The sequence below is a fragment of the Syzygium oleosum genome, unplaced genomic scaffold (assembly GCF_021117445.2).
Source record: "Syzygium oleosum isolate NSW1041296 unplaced genomic scaffold, Sole_v2.1 Sole_v2.15, whole genome shotgun sequence".
Lineage (NCBI taxonomy): Eukaryota > Viridiplantae > Streptophyta > Magnoliopsida > Myrtales > Myrtaceae > Syzygium > Syzygium oleosum.
Window position 1 is genome coordinate 8,823,590 of NW_026607499.1, and position 15,574 is coordinate 8,839,163.

The 15,574-nt window shown below is 40.8% G+C and overlaps 2 protein-coding genes across 4 annotated transcripts; one reads left to right on the plus strand and one right to left on the minus strand.

Annotated features, from left to right (window-relative positions):
* Positions 1-613: 613 nt before the first annotated feature.
* Positions 614-8,546, plus strand: LOC115675616 (26S proteasome non-ATPase regulatory subunit 13 homolog B-like). Its single transcript, XM_030598343.2, has 6 exons — positions 614-899; positions 3,091-3,534; positions 5,064-5,144; positions 6,900-7,096; positions 7,194-7,293; positions 7,970-8,546. The coding sequence occupies exons 1-6, from the start codon at positions 747-749 to the stop codon at positions 8,153-8,155; spliced, it is 1,161 nt and encodes a 386-aa protein (XP_030454203.1). The 5' UTR covers positions 614-746; the 3' UTR covers positions 8,156-8,546.
* Positions 8,547-10,369: 1,823 nt separating this feature from the next.
* LOC115675617 (protein AE7) lies at positions 10,370-13,921 on the minus strand. Of its 3 annotated transcripts, none has more exons than XM_056318144.1 (6): positions 13,748-13,921; positions 13,293-13,423; positions 12,241-12,344; positions 12,067-12,166; positions 11,043-11,088; positions 10,370-10,749 (listed from the first exon to the last, which is right to left on the minus strand). In XM_056318144.1, the coding sequence occupies exons 2-6, from the start codon at positions 13,416-13,418 to the stop codon at positions 10,640-10,642; spliced, it is 486 nt and encodes a 161-aa protein (XP_056174119.1). In that variant the 5' UTR covers positions 13,419-13,423; positions 13,748-13,921; the 3' UTR covers positions 10,370-10,639. The 3 variants fall into 3 exon arrangements, with proteins under 3 accessions (XP_056174119.1, XP_056174118.1, XP_056174120.1); XM_056318143.1 differs by having other exon boundaries at positions 13,752-13,920; XM_056318145.1 differs by lacking the exon at positions 13,748-13,921 and adding an exon at positions 13,670-13,747.
* Between the last annotated feature and the right edge of the window lie 1,653 nt (positions 13,922-15,574).

A 15,574-nucleotide genomic window follows, 5' to 3' on the forward strand; every position in this document is an offset into this window, starting at 1 on the left:
ATTGATTATGGAAACAAGAAATTAGCATTGGAAAATAAATGTTTTTTTCCTTCTTCAGTTCTTTTTGCCTGGCCGGCCACCGGTCATCGGCGATTGGCGACCGGCGACCGAAAACATGGGCAAGGGCGGCCTTCGCCCAGGCCGCGAGGGTCCAGCCCTCGCCCTCGCCTATGGCCGGCAAGGGTCGCGACGCCCTCGCCGGCCCTAGCTTGTGGCCGATTGTTGGCCAGGCCATGGCCAAGAAGGAGGAGAAGAAAAAAAAGAAAAAAAGAAAGAAAGAAATATTTAAATATTTAAAAATATTATTAATAAAAATAAATTTTGTGCCGTTACCAAACGCATTTCTATTCTTTTTCTATTTCAGGAATGGAAATTTTGGGCCGTTACCAAACGCTTTCAAATGCTCAGAATCAGTTCTCGGGCATAGATTAAAAAAGAATAATTTCTGAAAAAAATCAGTTTTCGGGCACAGAATCGTTGCCATGTGCTCCCTAATTGGACCTCTTCCGATGGACCCGACCCGAAACGACAACAAACGGGAGAGGAAAAGCCCGACCCGCATGTACTCGGATCCTCATCGTTCTTCTCGTCGAGAATAAAAGAGCGGAGAAGACGAAAAGGCAAAAGACGGAACGCAGAGAGGTTTTGCTTCAGATTTTTCTCTCCGCGACCCACCCGAAGCAGCCCGAAACTCTCTCTCTCTCTCTCCCTCGCTCGCTCCAAATTCGCTCTCTCTTCCGGCGGCCATGGCGGCGCTGCAGTACTTGGAATCGCAGCGGAGCGCTTATCCAGAGCTGGCGGAGTGGTACAATGCGCTGGAGGATCTGTACCAGAAGAAGCTCTGGCACCAGCTCACTCTCAAGCTCGAGCAGTTCGTCTCCCACGCCGCCGCCTCTCAGGTCCGGTCCCTCCCCCTCCTTCCCCCTCGCTTCTACTCTCTCCGTTCGATTCCTCCGCGCGCGTCTGGGCGTCCGCGGCCGTCGAGGGATGTAGATCTTGGCGGAGGCGAGCTCCGGTTGGGGCGTTCGACTTTCTTGACTGCTGAAGCTCGCTTTTGTAGCTGGTTAGCAGCTTGAATTAGGGGTTCTGGGGATTTGGTCTTGCTGCTTTTAGGTTTGGCTTCCTTTGAAAAATAATCGAATTCGTTGTGCGCGCGCGCTTTAGGTTCACTTATCGGTTGAGTAAATGAACTTCCCCTTTCGTGCGGTCGTTTGTGTATGGGCTGTTGGAATTTAAGTCTTCTTCGATTTTACTCAGGATGACTGGCTTTCCAATCGCTTGTTCTTTAGGTGAATTAAGTATTCTGTGGCTCTTGGTTAGGTGGACTGATTTTAAGGTCGAGGAGATCTGCCTCTAAGTCGATGGGCACCTGAGCAGATTTCCCTGTTTCTGGCCTGTGAATTCGTGGATTGTTGGCCAGAAACAAGATAGGTTATGTGATATGATGTCAGAAGGTTGTTTAGCTGGCTCTCTTGCCTTATGGAAGCAAGACATAGGGTTGAAATGGAATGTTACATTAAGTTGGTGCAAACAAAATAGTCCTTTTTGGATACCTCAGCATGGTTAAATAACGATGAGCTGGTCGCGTGCCAAATTTTAGATAACAAGGTCAGTCAAGCTGAAGCCCAAGAATCTGGTCCTTGACTTATGGTTCTCGCCAAAATGACTGTTTTGACCAAAATTGAGTATACTTGGAATACACAGGTTGCTAGGTCTTTGTGTCCAGTATGTAGGCTTTCTACGTGAATTTTAGACTTCTAACCTATCAAGGAGCACGATTAGATTGAGAGCCAGGGAGCATTATGTGGAATTGGGTTGTTGCTCTCTGCTATCTTTCACTTGATTATTGGTGCTTGGTTTCACTTTCTTAAGGGGATGATAGTGCCGATCACTTGCAATCTTAGTATCAAACATCTGCTACCTGCTGGGAGTAAAAGTTTCAGAGCAGTTGAGTATATATGGTATCAAAGTGCGTTGGGATTTAGTGAATCTCTCATCCCTAGTCATGTTCTCTTGGTTGGTTTGAATTATGAATGAAGCTTTAGAAACTTGCACTCATATAGAGAACCTAATTAGCTGTTATCATTGCAACTTATAACACCCCACGTCCGCATCTTGTGGGAGAGCACTTGTTGATGTTATTCATATATAAAGACCTTAGTTATATACCACTTGAATACTCCTTTTGAGATTTGGCTCATGTTTAAAGGGCTGGGTGGTTCCAAGTGGTATTAGAGTGGATCCATTCCTGTAGATGTGTAATTCAAGGAAAAACTTGGTGGGGAAGTTTGGGAAACCCTAGTAAAGACGCACCTTCAGATGATCGCCACTTTGATATTTCTTTTTGGGGTTGTACTGATCTGTATTGAGCCATGTTGTGACACCACTTATGGGGATGTTCATCTTTTAGTACAACTCATTCTGGGGATATATTGTGTGCTGGGCGGGTGTAACTAATCGATGAATTTTAGCAATGTCTTTGACTTTTGATTTTTATTGTGGCTTTTGGCATTTGGGATCTTACTTTTTTTTTTGGTCATCTACTGTATTTTATAGTTGACTCTGGCTTATTGTGAATAATTCTGACGCACTGCCCTCTCAAGAGGCCCTGTAGCAGGCCTCTCTGACGATTTCTCCTCTGGCTTCCCTTCTAGAATTTTTTAACATCTAAAAATCATTTCACATTTTAACATATAGAATTGTTTTTGTTGTATTGAGTAAAATTCTTAGGCCATAGTGTAGAAGCGGTGAAGCTACTTGATTCTAGTTCTTAGTAGACTGGATGGCCAGAAAGCTTTTTTTCCAACACAACAGCAGATGTTTCTGCATATAAGATTAGACTGTAAATCTTAATATTAACTCTTCAATTCATAGATCATAAACCATATCCATCAAACAGTTATGCACGTATCAACCATCAAGCTTACAATCATTATTTCATCTTTCCTTTGGGGTCAGTACCATTAGTTTCTTAGAAACATATGCTACTGTTATCATAAGAAATCTTATGGTTATTGGTTTCTTTTCAGGAATGGTATTTTCTTTTTTCAAAACTGCTTATCAACTATTGTCTGTTGATACTTGTTTCAGACTGGAGATATGTTGATTCAGTTATATCATAATTTCATCACGGACTTTGAGACTAAAATCAATCTCCTTAAGCTTGCCCATTTCGCTACTATAGTCTCTCGGCAGTATAAAGAGAAAGAAGCTGCCATCAGTTATCTTGAAGGCATTATAGAGAAACTTCAGTCTACGAGGGAACAGCGCATAGGGGAGCCTGTCCTCTACATCAAGATGCAGATAGCCATGTTCAAACTGGATAATGACCAAAAAGAATGCAAAAAGCTTCTTGAAGAGGGAAGGAGTACCCTTGACAGCATGACTGACATTGATCCATCTGTCTATGCTAGCTATTTCTGGGTTTCATCACAGTACCATAAATTGCGCAAAGAATATGCTGTGTTCTACAATAGTGCTCTTTTATATTTGGCATACACATCAGTAGACTCCCTCTCAGATTCATTTAAGCAGGTATTTCTGACATATTTTCTACTTGTTAAACAGCCTTTTATTGCCTCAAAGACTATCGTTTAAGCGGGCTTAACTAGAATTCTTACATATTTTGTAATGTAACATAGGAATTCATCAGAATATAACTTAAGGAACTCGTCAGAATAAATGTTATTGGCTATGTTTGATGCATTTGCTATACTTCTTTTATTTTCTAGGTCTTGTGAATCTGAATTAGGTCATCAAATTTCAATACAATCTAAATGAGATACTTTTCATCGTATGCAGCCTGGGTCTAGTTGTAAAATTTTACCGATCGTACTTGATGTCTCAATTCTATTATCGTGAAGGGCATATATGTGCTCCATTATATATCATATTCTTTCAGTTGGGTTTTTGCATTGCATTTCTTCTGCTGTCTTTGCTGATGCAATTCAAACGCTTTTCTTTAATGTGTTTTTCAGGATGTTCACAAACTAATTGTTTTGAAAAATTGCTTCAAATGTAGTATGAAAATAATGTTGTTGTTTTGCTATAAAGCAAAGAGTAGTCTATGGTGCTTCCTTGAATAAATACATGTTTGAAGTGGTTGCTAGATCGTTGCCATCTGGGTTTATCCGTCTGATAGCAGGAATAGATGCTAGTGCTTCGGTTACACCTCTGGCTAATATAAGTCACTACACTAACTAACCATGGTTTTCCTGCTGCTTTCTCATTTATCTTGATATAAGAGTTCTAAGTTATGTATGATCCAATGTTAACACTTGAAATGTGAATTTCAGATTGCATTTCTTCTGCTGTCTTTGCAGATGCAATTCAAACGCTTTTCTTTAATGTGTTTTCCAGGATGTTCACAAACTAATTGTTTTGAAAAATTGCTTCAAATGTAGTATGAAAATAATGTTGTTGTTTTGCTATAAAGCAAAGAGTAGTCTATGGTGCTTCCTTGAATAAATACATGTTTGAAGTGGTTGCTAGATCGTTGCCATCTGGGTTTATCCGTCTGATAGCAGGAATAGATGCTAGTGTTGGTTAGACCTCTGGCTAATATAAGTCACTACACTAACTAACCATGGTTTTCCTGCTGCTTTCTCATTTATCTTGATATAAGAGTTCTAAGTTATGTATGATCCAATGTTAACACTTGAAATGTGAATTTTGGATTGCATTTCTTCTGCTGTCTTTGCTGATGCAATTCAAACGCTTTTCTTTGATGTGTTTTCCAGGATGTTCACAAACTAATTGTTTTGAAATATTGCTTCAAATGTAGTATGAAAATAATGTAGATGTTTTGCTATAAAGCAAAGAGTAGTCTATGGTGCTTCTTTGAATAAATACATGTTTGAAGTGGTTGCTAGATCGTCGCCATCTGGATTTATCTGTCTGATAGCAGGAATAGATGCTAGTGCTTCGGTTACACCTCTGGCTAATATAAGTCACTACACTAACTAATCATGGTTTTCCTGCTGCTTTCTCATTTATCTTGATATAAGAGTTCTAAGTTATGTATGATCCAATGCTAACACTTGAAATGTGAATTTCATAATTAGGACTTGGCATTTGATTTGTCCCTTTCTGCCTTGCTGGGAGACAACATCTACAACTTTGGGGAACTGCTAGCTCATCCTATTGTAAGTGTGCCTTGTTTTGAAATTTGTGTCAGAATGATCGGTCTGTGATCTGCTGATAGTTTACAATTAGCGAATAATCCAATGAGGTAGTGGAATCTAATATGCCATTGTTGTTGATTGTTATCTTCCCTTATGGTGCCTTTGCTTATGAAATATGTGATAATTGTTTAGGAATTTTGAGAATACTTGGCTATTAGTTGTTTGCTCAACATTCCACTGCCACGCTAGGAAACCATCTTCGAAGTTTTTACTAATAATTGGCCTCAGTACCCAGTTACAATTATCTAGAACACCATCTGCAGTTGATAAAATAAGTTGCTGTTGAAGGCAATGTTTTCAAGAACCAGAGTGGGCTGGCCGGCTTCTTCATTTGGTTCAAACTAGGTATTGGTCATGCCTTGGTTGGTTAAACCCCGAGTTGACTCTGTTCAAAACGTTGAGTCGGAGCAATTCTGGTTTTACCTAGAATTGGTCTTTCTGGAAATTAGGGGCATGAATGTCAGGAGAGGGATTTGAGGCCCTGCTCTGTGAAGGCTTGGACACAAGCTCATCTGAGCTGTGTACATCTAAACCTTAAAGGTGGCAGGCAGATAATTATAGTCAACATATATTTTTGTCCCATTTGAATAAAACGTTGAATTGCAGTGCAGTTAACCAGAATGCACAACCTTTAACATCATGCAGTGCTTCCCTGCCGTCTCTGATGGGCAAATTTTGAGTCTAGTGTATTACTTTTGTAAGGAATTTGTTTTATCTTGATGAGATTTTTACTGCGCCTAGTTAACTGGTTAAGTCACTAATTGAGTTTGGATCTAGTTTAATCTATGCTACAGTTTTGAAAACATTGGTTGAAGGTAGGGTTTACTGCAGATAAGCTACTTTCAAGTCACACCTTCATCATTATAACTTTGAAATTTTTAAACCTGATGGTCAAATCCCATAATATCTTAGTAGAACTTTTTTGAACACTGGAATGTCAAATTTCATATTGAAAAGTTGGATGATTTTTCTTTTGGGTTGGAAAATCTGATGATTTTTCTTTTGGCTTGTAGTTAAATCTGGATTCGCTCATTACATCTTGCCATCCAACATATTTTGGATATCAAGCTTTTGTCTTGCTTCAAGGGTGATACTCTAAAAGGGGTTGGATCCACACTTAAACATTCACAAGATATTTTCTTTGAAATCCACATAGCAGTTAGCAAGTTGTCAAATTTCTCTGACAAATTTATATTGATTGTTACGCTAGTTGTCATCTGATGACAGGTGTCGCAATCACCTAAGGTTTTCTCCTGTCTAATGGTATGGTAAGCTAATGTCATTGTGATCTCATGGGATTGTAATGGTCTTGCTGACTGCCTTGGGAAATATCCATCCCAAAAACTTGTAAAAGACCATCCAAAAGAAGAGTTCCTGACTCACTGGTGGGAGTTGGTGGAGGTCTAAGTTGGATAGTTCTGGTCTTTTATTATAGGACATTGCTGGGGGCTGAAGCTCATATAGAGACCCGCTTGGTCAGATCTTTATCACTTAGCCAGAAGCATTGTTGGCAGTGTATTGTGGGACTTATGAGTTCCAACAGCCCCAGTGACATTGTTTTAATACTTCTCTTTAATAAGGATTGCTTAAAACTTAATCCTGGAGCCTTCTCTTTATTGGATTTATGAGATTTATGGGCTATTTTCTTATTGGCTTGGTGTTGTTGATAAGGTTGAGTTGTACTGATCTATCCACACCTTTCCTTGAATGTTGCAGATAAAGAGCCTTGTAGGGACAAAGGTTGAGTGGCTATACTATATTCTCCAGGCATTTAACACCGGCGATTTAGTCCGTTATAGGGAACTGTGCCATGTCCACAGTGCTGCTCTGAATGCCCAACCAGGCTTGGTTGAGAATGAGAAGAAGCTATTGGAAAAGATCAACATTCTCTGCCTTATGGAAATCATCTTCAGGTATGATTATCTTCATTCATTGCTTTGGGTATGATCAGATGCATGGGATCTTTGTTATCCTAATGCTGATGGAGAACGGCGATGTGAATTTTTGCAGTCGACCATCTGAGGATCGAACCATTCCATTGAGTGTTATTGCAGAGCGCACAAAACTTTCTACACAGGATGTTGAGCATCTTCTCATAAAGAGTTTGTCTGTAAGTTTATTTTTAAGGTTTGCATTATTTTTCACTTTAATGAGTATCCACCATGACTTCATTACCTGTGAGGAGCTCCCAATGACTGTAAATGAAGCAAACAAAGCTTCAGTTGTTGGTTCATAATACAGACTTAGTTGAGATCCAGGTACATGTTTTTGTTTTGTGGGCTGTTAGATTTTCCATTGGTTATATTAGGTCTGCTGCATATGGTTGTAGGGACTAGGAGTTTGTTGGTTGGTTGGTTGCACTGACTGTGCCTAAAGTGACAGCTTTGAAAATGCGCCCTGTTAATAGACTTGGCTAGTATTAACTATCCATAAATAGTTTTGTCCATTAAGTGGTTGCTGATGTAAATCAGCATTCCTTTCTATTCTTTCACCATTGATGCTAACTTTTATAACTGAGGGGTAGAAGATTCTTGCTTTGAGTCATACTTGCTTGTGAACTGAACGCCACTAATTCGGGTATAAGGATAAAAGAGCTTCCGATATGCATCAGTGTTTGTTTCTGAAAATTTAGAGTAACATTATCCTTTTCTGCATACGCCATTGTGGCAAATACTTGGATTTTATAATTGCTTGCACCTTTTCTGCTCTAGCATATGTACTGGAAAACTGATATCGAAGCATTAACCTTATTCTACAGTTGTCTAACCATTAGAATCTCAACTCAGGTTCATCTTATTGAGGGCGTAATCGATCAAGTTGAGGGGACAGTATACGTTTCATGGGTGCAGCCAAGAGTTTTGGGGATTCCACAGGTCAAATCACTGCGGGACCGACTGGACAATTGGCTGGGCAAAGTACACACGGCTTTGTTATCTGTTGAAGCAGAAACTCCAGATCTTGTCGCTGCATAATTCTTACCCAGTTCCTGTCGTCCATTTTGCAACGATCTTCCGATTTGAACTGAAAGAAGAGAGAAAAAGGAGCGACTTCTAGCGAGGCTCGGGGTCAGGCAGTTATGCAATTTCAGTTTGCTTCCTTGGTGCTTCATTGTTTTACGCCTAATTCTTCTCCGGAATCAGCAATTCCTCGTACTTCCTCGCGTCTAAGACCAGTCTTGAGGATTGGGAATGTCTTAACTCTGTGGTGACTCGGCTTTGCCTTCGGGTATGGTCATTGGAACCATTTACTGATTTCTTTTGCCTCGGTTTTGTCCTTTTTTATCCACCATCACGTGGATCAACGAATGTTGTGGGAGAATTTTTGTAGCTTTGTGACTTCCGGAATGAATATATTTTAGATGAATGCACGGTCTGTTCGTAGCTGCCTTGTGGGCGTGCTTTACCTGTGTACTAATGCATTGAATGGTACTACCAACTACAAAGTGCCCAATGCAGAAAACCATACAAGCCTCATGTGGATATTTGAGAAAAGAGCAATGCTGAGAATATGAAACTGACAAAGAAATGTGACTCTAGTCGATAACTTGAATATTGCTCATTTGTTGAGTATTCAGCTAGAGTTTGTTAGATCATTTTCGCTGATCAATTTTTTAAAATCAGTCTTTGTAACAATTTGGTTCATGTTAAAACTCCACAAAAAGGCAAGAGGGGTGAAGCTCTTTCTCCTTCCGTGGTTCATGCAGAAATTTTGCGAAAGTGGCAAGAGAGTTGAAGCAATTTATTTTTCGGAATCGCGAAAGTGAGTGATCATGTTTTCTTCCTCTTACTAGATTTGGTATTCGCTATTTGATCTATTTTGTCAATGTTACCGTAACCCGTTTACATTTCTTGTCATAATTGAATCTATGACTCTAGAATATTGCAATGAGCTTCTTTGCTGATTAAAATTTAGATCGTATAATAATTATGGCTTAATTGATGGAAATTATCACGGTGTATGTATTTGCGGTTTCTTTGACAGTCAACTGTGAGAGATTTTTACCATCTCCATATGCATTTTTAAGTTCATATATAATACACTGATATGTCGTAATGGACATGATAAGGTATAAAAATATCCGACTTTTTTACTATATTCATAAAACAGTAAATAGGATAAAGCGAAATTCATGGATTCCATATTCTATTCTACCAACTTTTATCCTGATTAAAAATCTAGACAACTAAACGTAATCTTAAACTAGTGTAAATAAGTAAACGGGTGGTTCTCCTATACGAGCAAAGTTACAAACTTCATGGTTGTCTCCTTCTATAAAACCATGAGTGCCAAAACAGATCACTCCGAGGGGCCTCAGTAATTTCTCGTACACTGTGTAACCTCTGCAGCCATCTGCCTTGATGTTCAAGGTCAGATTCTTAGTTTCTTGAACAGACAAGACCTTGTCCATTCTCTGTTGCATTCATTCAGCAACAAAAGAAACCATATGCTGGAATACGATTAATAATATTCTTCGGACCACTGCCTTTCAAGCCGTAGGTCAGTCTAAGCTGTGTGCCTCACATTTTAGGACGCGAATGACAATATTTCTCTTAGAAAAATTTATTTCTCTTTTTTGGATGAGTTTATGAGCACAAAGTAGTATTTAATAACGACACAAAATTTCTGTTCCCATCTGCCGGTGAGCGGCGGAGGCGGACGGCCGGTGAGCGGCTAGTGAGCGGCAAGGATGAGCAATAAAAGAGAATTGTTATTTCTGTTTCTGTTCCAGAAATAGAAAAAGTAGAAAATTTTAACTTCTCATTTCTGTACCAAATCTATTTATGGACCAAAATTTATCCTAGAAATAAAAAAATAAAATTATTTTACTAAACGAATTTCTGTTTCAAATCTGTTCTCGGGAAAAAGAAGAAGAGAAAAACAGGGAAACACATTCGCGCCCTTACTATCGAGAACCTTGAATTTACGGTCCTTATCAAACACCAACGTTCAATGCCGAAGAAAGCATAACTAACGCGCCAGTTTCTTTTTAGCACTAGGTCTTACCATGCTCATCTAAACCTAAATTCCTAAAATAGGGACACCAAATGAAATTATATTGGTTATTTGGCTCCTTTACTTGTTTACCAGTAACAGTAAATCTCTCGGTTTGCTAGCGAGAGATGCTGCAAAATCCCAAGCCCAATGGGAACTTACCGAACAAGGATTGCAGGATAAACCTTTGCAACTTCCCCACATGAATATGCTTTAAGATCAGATTACCACAATCTATACCAAAATTTGGCTGCTAAATAGTACATATTCAAAGCTCCAAATATTTCCGAGCAACTGAAGCTTACATGTTACAGAAAACATAAATTAACATATTTTATGGCCCTTTTACTAAATCTACCTGCCAATGCCACTCCATGAAAGAAAATGGCAAGCGCATGATCGAACAGGGCAATAACCTATACATCCTAGCCAGGCAGACCTTGCTTACCAAGCAGAAATCACTTTCATCCAGCTAAGCCATTAGTAGGAGCCAGACACTCATCGACCATGTCCACAAGGTTAGGGTTCTCCAGCGCAGCAGCAACCCGTTCTTTGTCATTTAGTTGCTTATTTACTGCAATGTTGTACAATATAGAATCCACATCATGAACGTTGTCAATGACCAAGATAAAATCACACAAAGTGAAAGGACACACGACATTTTGATCAAATCATTTCGAAAGATGAGTACAGTGCCTTTTCAAAAGCTTTGTCCGCTGACTTCTTACTATGCCCAACAGATTTCGTAAGAAAGACGTAATGACATAGAGGCCGTTACTTGCGACATCAGTTTTCCAGAGAACTAGTATCAACCATTGTAGTATTGCAACCATTGAGCAGGAGAGAGAGAGAGAGAGAGAGAGAGACCTGCAGCTTCAGTTGCATGACTACCAGGCGCGATCCTAATATCCACCTGAGAAAATAAAATCTTCGCTGATCTCTAAAATACAGATATGTAGCAAGAGAACATGTGGACGATGTGCTAACACAAAACTTGGTAAAAAAGTGCACTGCACTCCATCGTATATATAATCAATAATTAATTCACTTAAAGATAAAATGTGTCTGCAAGTTGAGTAAGGAGGGGCAACGTATGGATGCCAACGTAGCTCATTAACAGGAATGTGGGAACTGACCAGATGTCTTCTCAAGCAACAACTAGCAGAAATTTAACATAAACAGAAGCAATAACAATATATATCACTGCATGGACCTCTTTATTTACAATTCATAGCAGCCAATGTAACTAACTTCCTACATAATTAAGGTCTGCCAGCCAGTATAAGATCCACAAAACTTCCTGTGGATACTCAGGGCATTAGAAAATTATTGTAAAAACTGCAGACCAAATTCTGCATTCTGCCGACAAAGCAAAAAGGAGGCATAATATACGGACGACCTTGTCCGTGAGAACATACACAGTAATAGATCAACAACTATCGAAGCCATGTACATAGCAGTGCTGAGAAGCCACGAAAGCATGTGTTTGCCCTACAGTCAGATTTGGCTCTCCTTATTATCCATCTATGCTCACAACTTAGATTTGTTCATTTCGACAAGATTAACTGCAATCTGCAATTTCCAGACCTTGAACTATTTTGGAAATAATTATTAACAGATGTATGCAACCTCTTTCACTACCTAAGGAACGGGATAGAAGGAACCAGACTAAATAGAAACCACCTTGATAGTACCAAAATATCAACCCAAAACACTTTAAACAAGCTATGGACAATTCCTCATCACGCTAAATAAGAAATTTAACACTACAACCAAATCAAACTATTATCCCATAATCGTTGGAGGCTTTACATATGCAATTGGGCATCAACCCAAGTAATCATCTATAATCATATAAAAGCACAATGCAACCGAGGAACGAATGTCAAACCTTGTATCGAGATGGCAAGCTCCTCATAAGTTTCACTCTTAGGCATAAACCAATTATTGTTGCCATACTGCAATGTTCGACTGTGGGAGTAAATGTGACCCTAAAGAAAAGTATCTGGTTAAGACTGCAATTCCAATGGAGAATATGCAACGGGGATACAAAAAGACAACTTACCTGACATAACTATTTGAATCATCTACCTCGATTGCATCTTCAGTGATTACCTTCAGCTCTTCCAAAGAGTATGGGTGTTCTGGGTCCTTTATATCTCTGAGATGATGTATGACCATTAAGAATTTCAACATATTCTCGACTGATCGGGCACGGACAACCTCAAATTTAACTTCCAAAAGCTCTCCACATGAGTAAAGAACATCTAATTCTTTTTCCTTGTGCGCAGTGTGAACTCTCCAAAAATACATTCAAGAGTTCTCAGCATCAAACAGTAAGATCATAAGTTTGAAATGCAGAAAATATCAATCTTACTATCAACTTATGGGCTTTTAGGCACTAACTCCTGAGACTCTCCAATAGCATCGGTTAGTCTGGCTGAGCATTTTCTTCTCTGACATACTAAGATCACAAAACTGGAAATAAAGTACTATACTAATGAAAGATGTCTCGACCTTTCTAGAATTTCATAAAGAAGTTACCCCATTAAAATCAACCGATCATCAAAAGCACAACTTATCAGCAAATTTAAAAAATAAACACCGTTATCTCCTTTTTACATGGACATCCATTCCATAGGTACTGACCTCATCAAAATATGACAACAGCGGACGACCTTTCGAGAGGAACACCAGTTCGAGTACCATAGAGCAATATGGCCAACTATTGATCCACACTGTGCATAAACTTACATCAAGTTCTAGGTGTCTACATCAACATCTCTTGAAAATTAGAATCTAAAGCCGGTGGAATCTACCCCAAGGTGGAAACAAAAGCTGGCAATGCATGCTCACTTCTGCACAGTAGACTTAAAATCGTAACCTTTTACTTTACTCACATAAATTAAACTTCCTGTATCTCATTTGAAAAGTGTTTGAATGGATTAACTGCCTACATAGCATAAAGAACTTACCAATCATTCCCATACTTGAAACTAAGATTATGCATAAGCATAAAACAGCTAAAATAACAACTGACCTTAAAAGCAAGGAATCATAACCAAATCAAATTGCATCGAATCACATCAGATAAGAAGCAACAACGAAGAAAAGGATATCGAAAATCTCTAGCTGATCGATGGCTTCGACGGCGTATTCATCGGCACGTGACGGCGCGCTGCGAACCCGTCGCTCTTTCTTCTCGTACACCACGGGATTGGCATTGATTAGCTCAGACACCATTTTCGCTGCACAAATTGTACCAACATAAAATCAATCAATTCAGTCTCAAATAAAATTCAAGCATCACGCAGCTAACCGCAAGCCCGAACTAAAATAACCCAAAAAAAAAAAAAAAGGGGCGCAAGAGAAGGAAGAAAAAGAGGGACCGAAACAAAGAGGAAATTGAGCCTAGACGGGGGGCATCAAGACATCAAGAGGGATTGAACAAACACAATAGCGCTCAAGAAATCCAAAGATTCAAGACCCGTTACTTCAACGAAAGCGACGAATTCGGAGGCGAGGGCAATGAAGAGCGTCGCTGTGTCAACTGTTGAGGAATGGGTTATTACCTACCTGGGGTTCTTGTATGAAAAGCCTGGACCTTTTTATGCAGCGTCCTTCCGAGTGCGTAGCTCCGCACAAGAACTTGCCCTACGGCGACAACGGCAGAGAGAGAGAGAGAGATGGGCACGACCGCCAGACGGCGGTTCAGACCGGGGGGGTGTAGGGGGTGCCGAGGAACGACAGGATTCTTAGGGGGGGGGGGGGGCGAAACTGTCGGCACCGGCGTAACGATGGTCCGATGGTTATTAGGGAGTTTCTGCAAGCTGAGAACCGTTCCCAGTTGACAGCCTGCCAACCTATGAGAAAACAAAGCGAGTTTCAGCTGTTGGCATCTTAAACCCATTTACATTATATCCAAACTTTTATCTCATAAAAATCCAACTTCTTTTTCATCTACGCTTTTTTCATCTAATTTTTAATATTATTTTTCGAATTTTTTCTTTTCTTTCTTTTTCCTTCCTTTTTTTTTATCACCTTCAACCTCCGGTCCGCGGCGAGCGGGCGCGAGGTCGGCCCAGGCGCGGGAGCTCGGCCCCGCGGCGGCGTCGGCCTCGTCGTTCGGCGGAGCCCGCCGGGGCAGGCGGCCGGCGGACACTGCGCCGACGAGTCGGCTCGCGTCGGCGAGGCCGCTCACGGCCGGAGGTAGCCAGCGCGGGCGAGTCGGCCTGACTTCGGCGAGCGAGCTGCCGGCGGCTGGGCCCGGCGGGCGCGAGCCTCGCTTGAGCGAGGAGCTCGCCGGGCCGCGAGGTCGGCCCGCGGCACTGGCGAGGTCGGCCTCGTCGTTGCGAGGTTCGGCCTCGGCCGACCTCGCCCGGTAGTTGGCGGGCCGAGCCTCGCCGGATCTGTCGAGGCTTGGCCCGTCGGCACTGGCGAGGCTTGGCCCCGCCGGCCCTGGCGAGGTCGGCCTCGCCCGAAGAACGGCGAGGTCGGCCGAGGTGAACCTCGCCGTTCTTCGGGCGAGGCTCGCCGCTCGCCAAAGAACCCGCGAGGCCGACCTCGCCCGGTGCGGTGGGCCGACCTCGCCGCATGGCGAGGCTCGGCCCGCCAAGAAAGGCGAGGCCGACCTCGCTACTGCCGTGGGCTGACCTGCGGCTGCCTGCCTGGCCATGCGGGCCGGCGACCGGCCGAGGTTGAAGGTGATAAAAAAAAAAAAAGAAAAGGAAAGGAAAAAGAAAAGAAAAGAAAAATTCGAAAAAATAAAAAATAATATTAAAAAATTAGACGAATAGTAAACGGGGTAGATTTGGGACAAAAGTAAAAGTTTGGGGTTTTTTATGAGACAAAAAAAAGTTTGGGATATAATTGAGACAAAGACTAAAGTTGGGGGTTTTTTAGGGAATTTGGCCTTCAGCTGTTTACTAACTAAATACTTTTTTCAAGTAATTTGGGATAATTGTCCCCCAAATGATCCTAAATTAACCCTAATGGTCATTAGACCTATCAACCGGATGGGTCGGATCGGATCGGGTCAAAAATTGTTCGACCCAAATATATCCATTTAACCCATTTTGACCCATTTCCATATAATGCGAATCTGATGATCCATAATCGATCCATACTCGACTTCTATTGTTAAAATACTTTCATATTTAATTCAATCTAGAAAAACTCATACCCAAACTGAGATAAAAGTACGGAGTAAGAGAGAGCAAGAATGAGTGAGGGCAAGAGCGATGAGTTGAGTTTATATAAGTTGTAAACCCATATATGACCCGATTTACGATCTATTTATAACCCATTAACACCTATATTATGTTTATATCCATTTATAACTCATTTAGTTAACATAATTAACCCATTTATGACATATTTATTGATATACGGGTTAAGAA

Excerpts from the sequence above, each read along its gene's own strand:
- LOC115675616 (XM_030598343.2), top strand. The coding sequence starts at position 747 with ATGGCGGCGCTGCAGTACTTGGAATCGCAGCGGAGCGCTTATCCAGAG. Across the intron at positions 5,145-6,899 it reads AACTGCTAGCTCATCCTATT|ATAAAGAGCCTTGTAGGGAC; the intron begins GTAAGTGTGCCT and ends TGAATGTTGCAG. Across the intron at positions 7,097-7,193 it reads CTTATGGAAATCATCTTCAG|TCGACCATCTGAGGATCGAA; the intron begins GTATGATTATCT and ends GAATTTTTGCAG.
- LOC115675617 (XM_056318144.1), bottom strand. The coding sequence starts at position 13,418 with ATGGTGTCTGAGCTAATCAATGCCAATCCCGTGGTGTACGAGAAGAAA. Across the intron at positions 11,089-12,066 it reads GCTTGCCATCTCGATACAAG|GTGGATATTAGGATCGCGCC; the intron begins GTTTGACATTCG and ends TTATTTTCTCAG. Across the intron at positions 10,750-11,042 it reads TCATGCAACTGAAGCTGCAG|TAAATAAGCAACTAAATGAC; the intron begins GTCTCTCTCTCT and ends ACAACATTGCAG.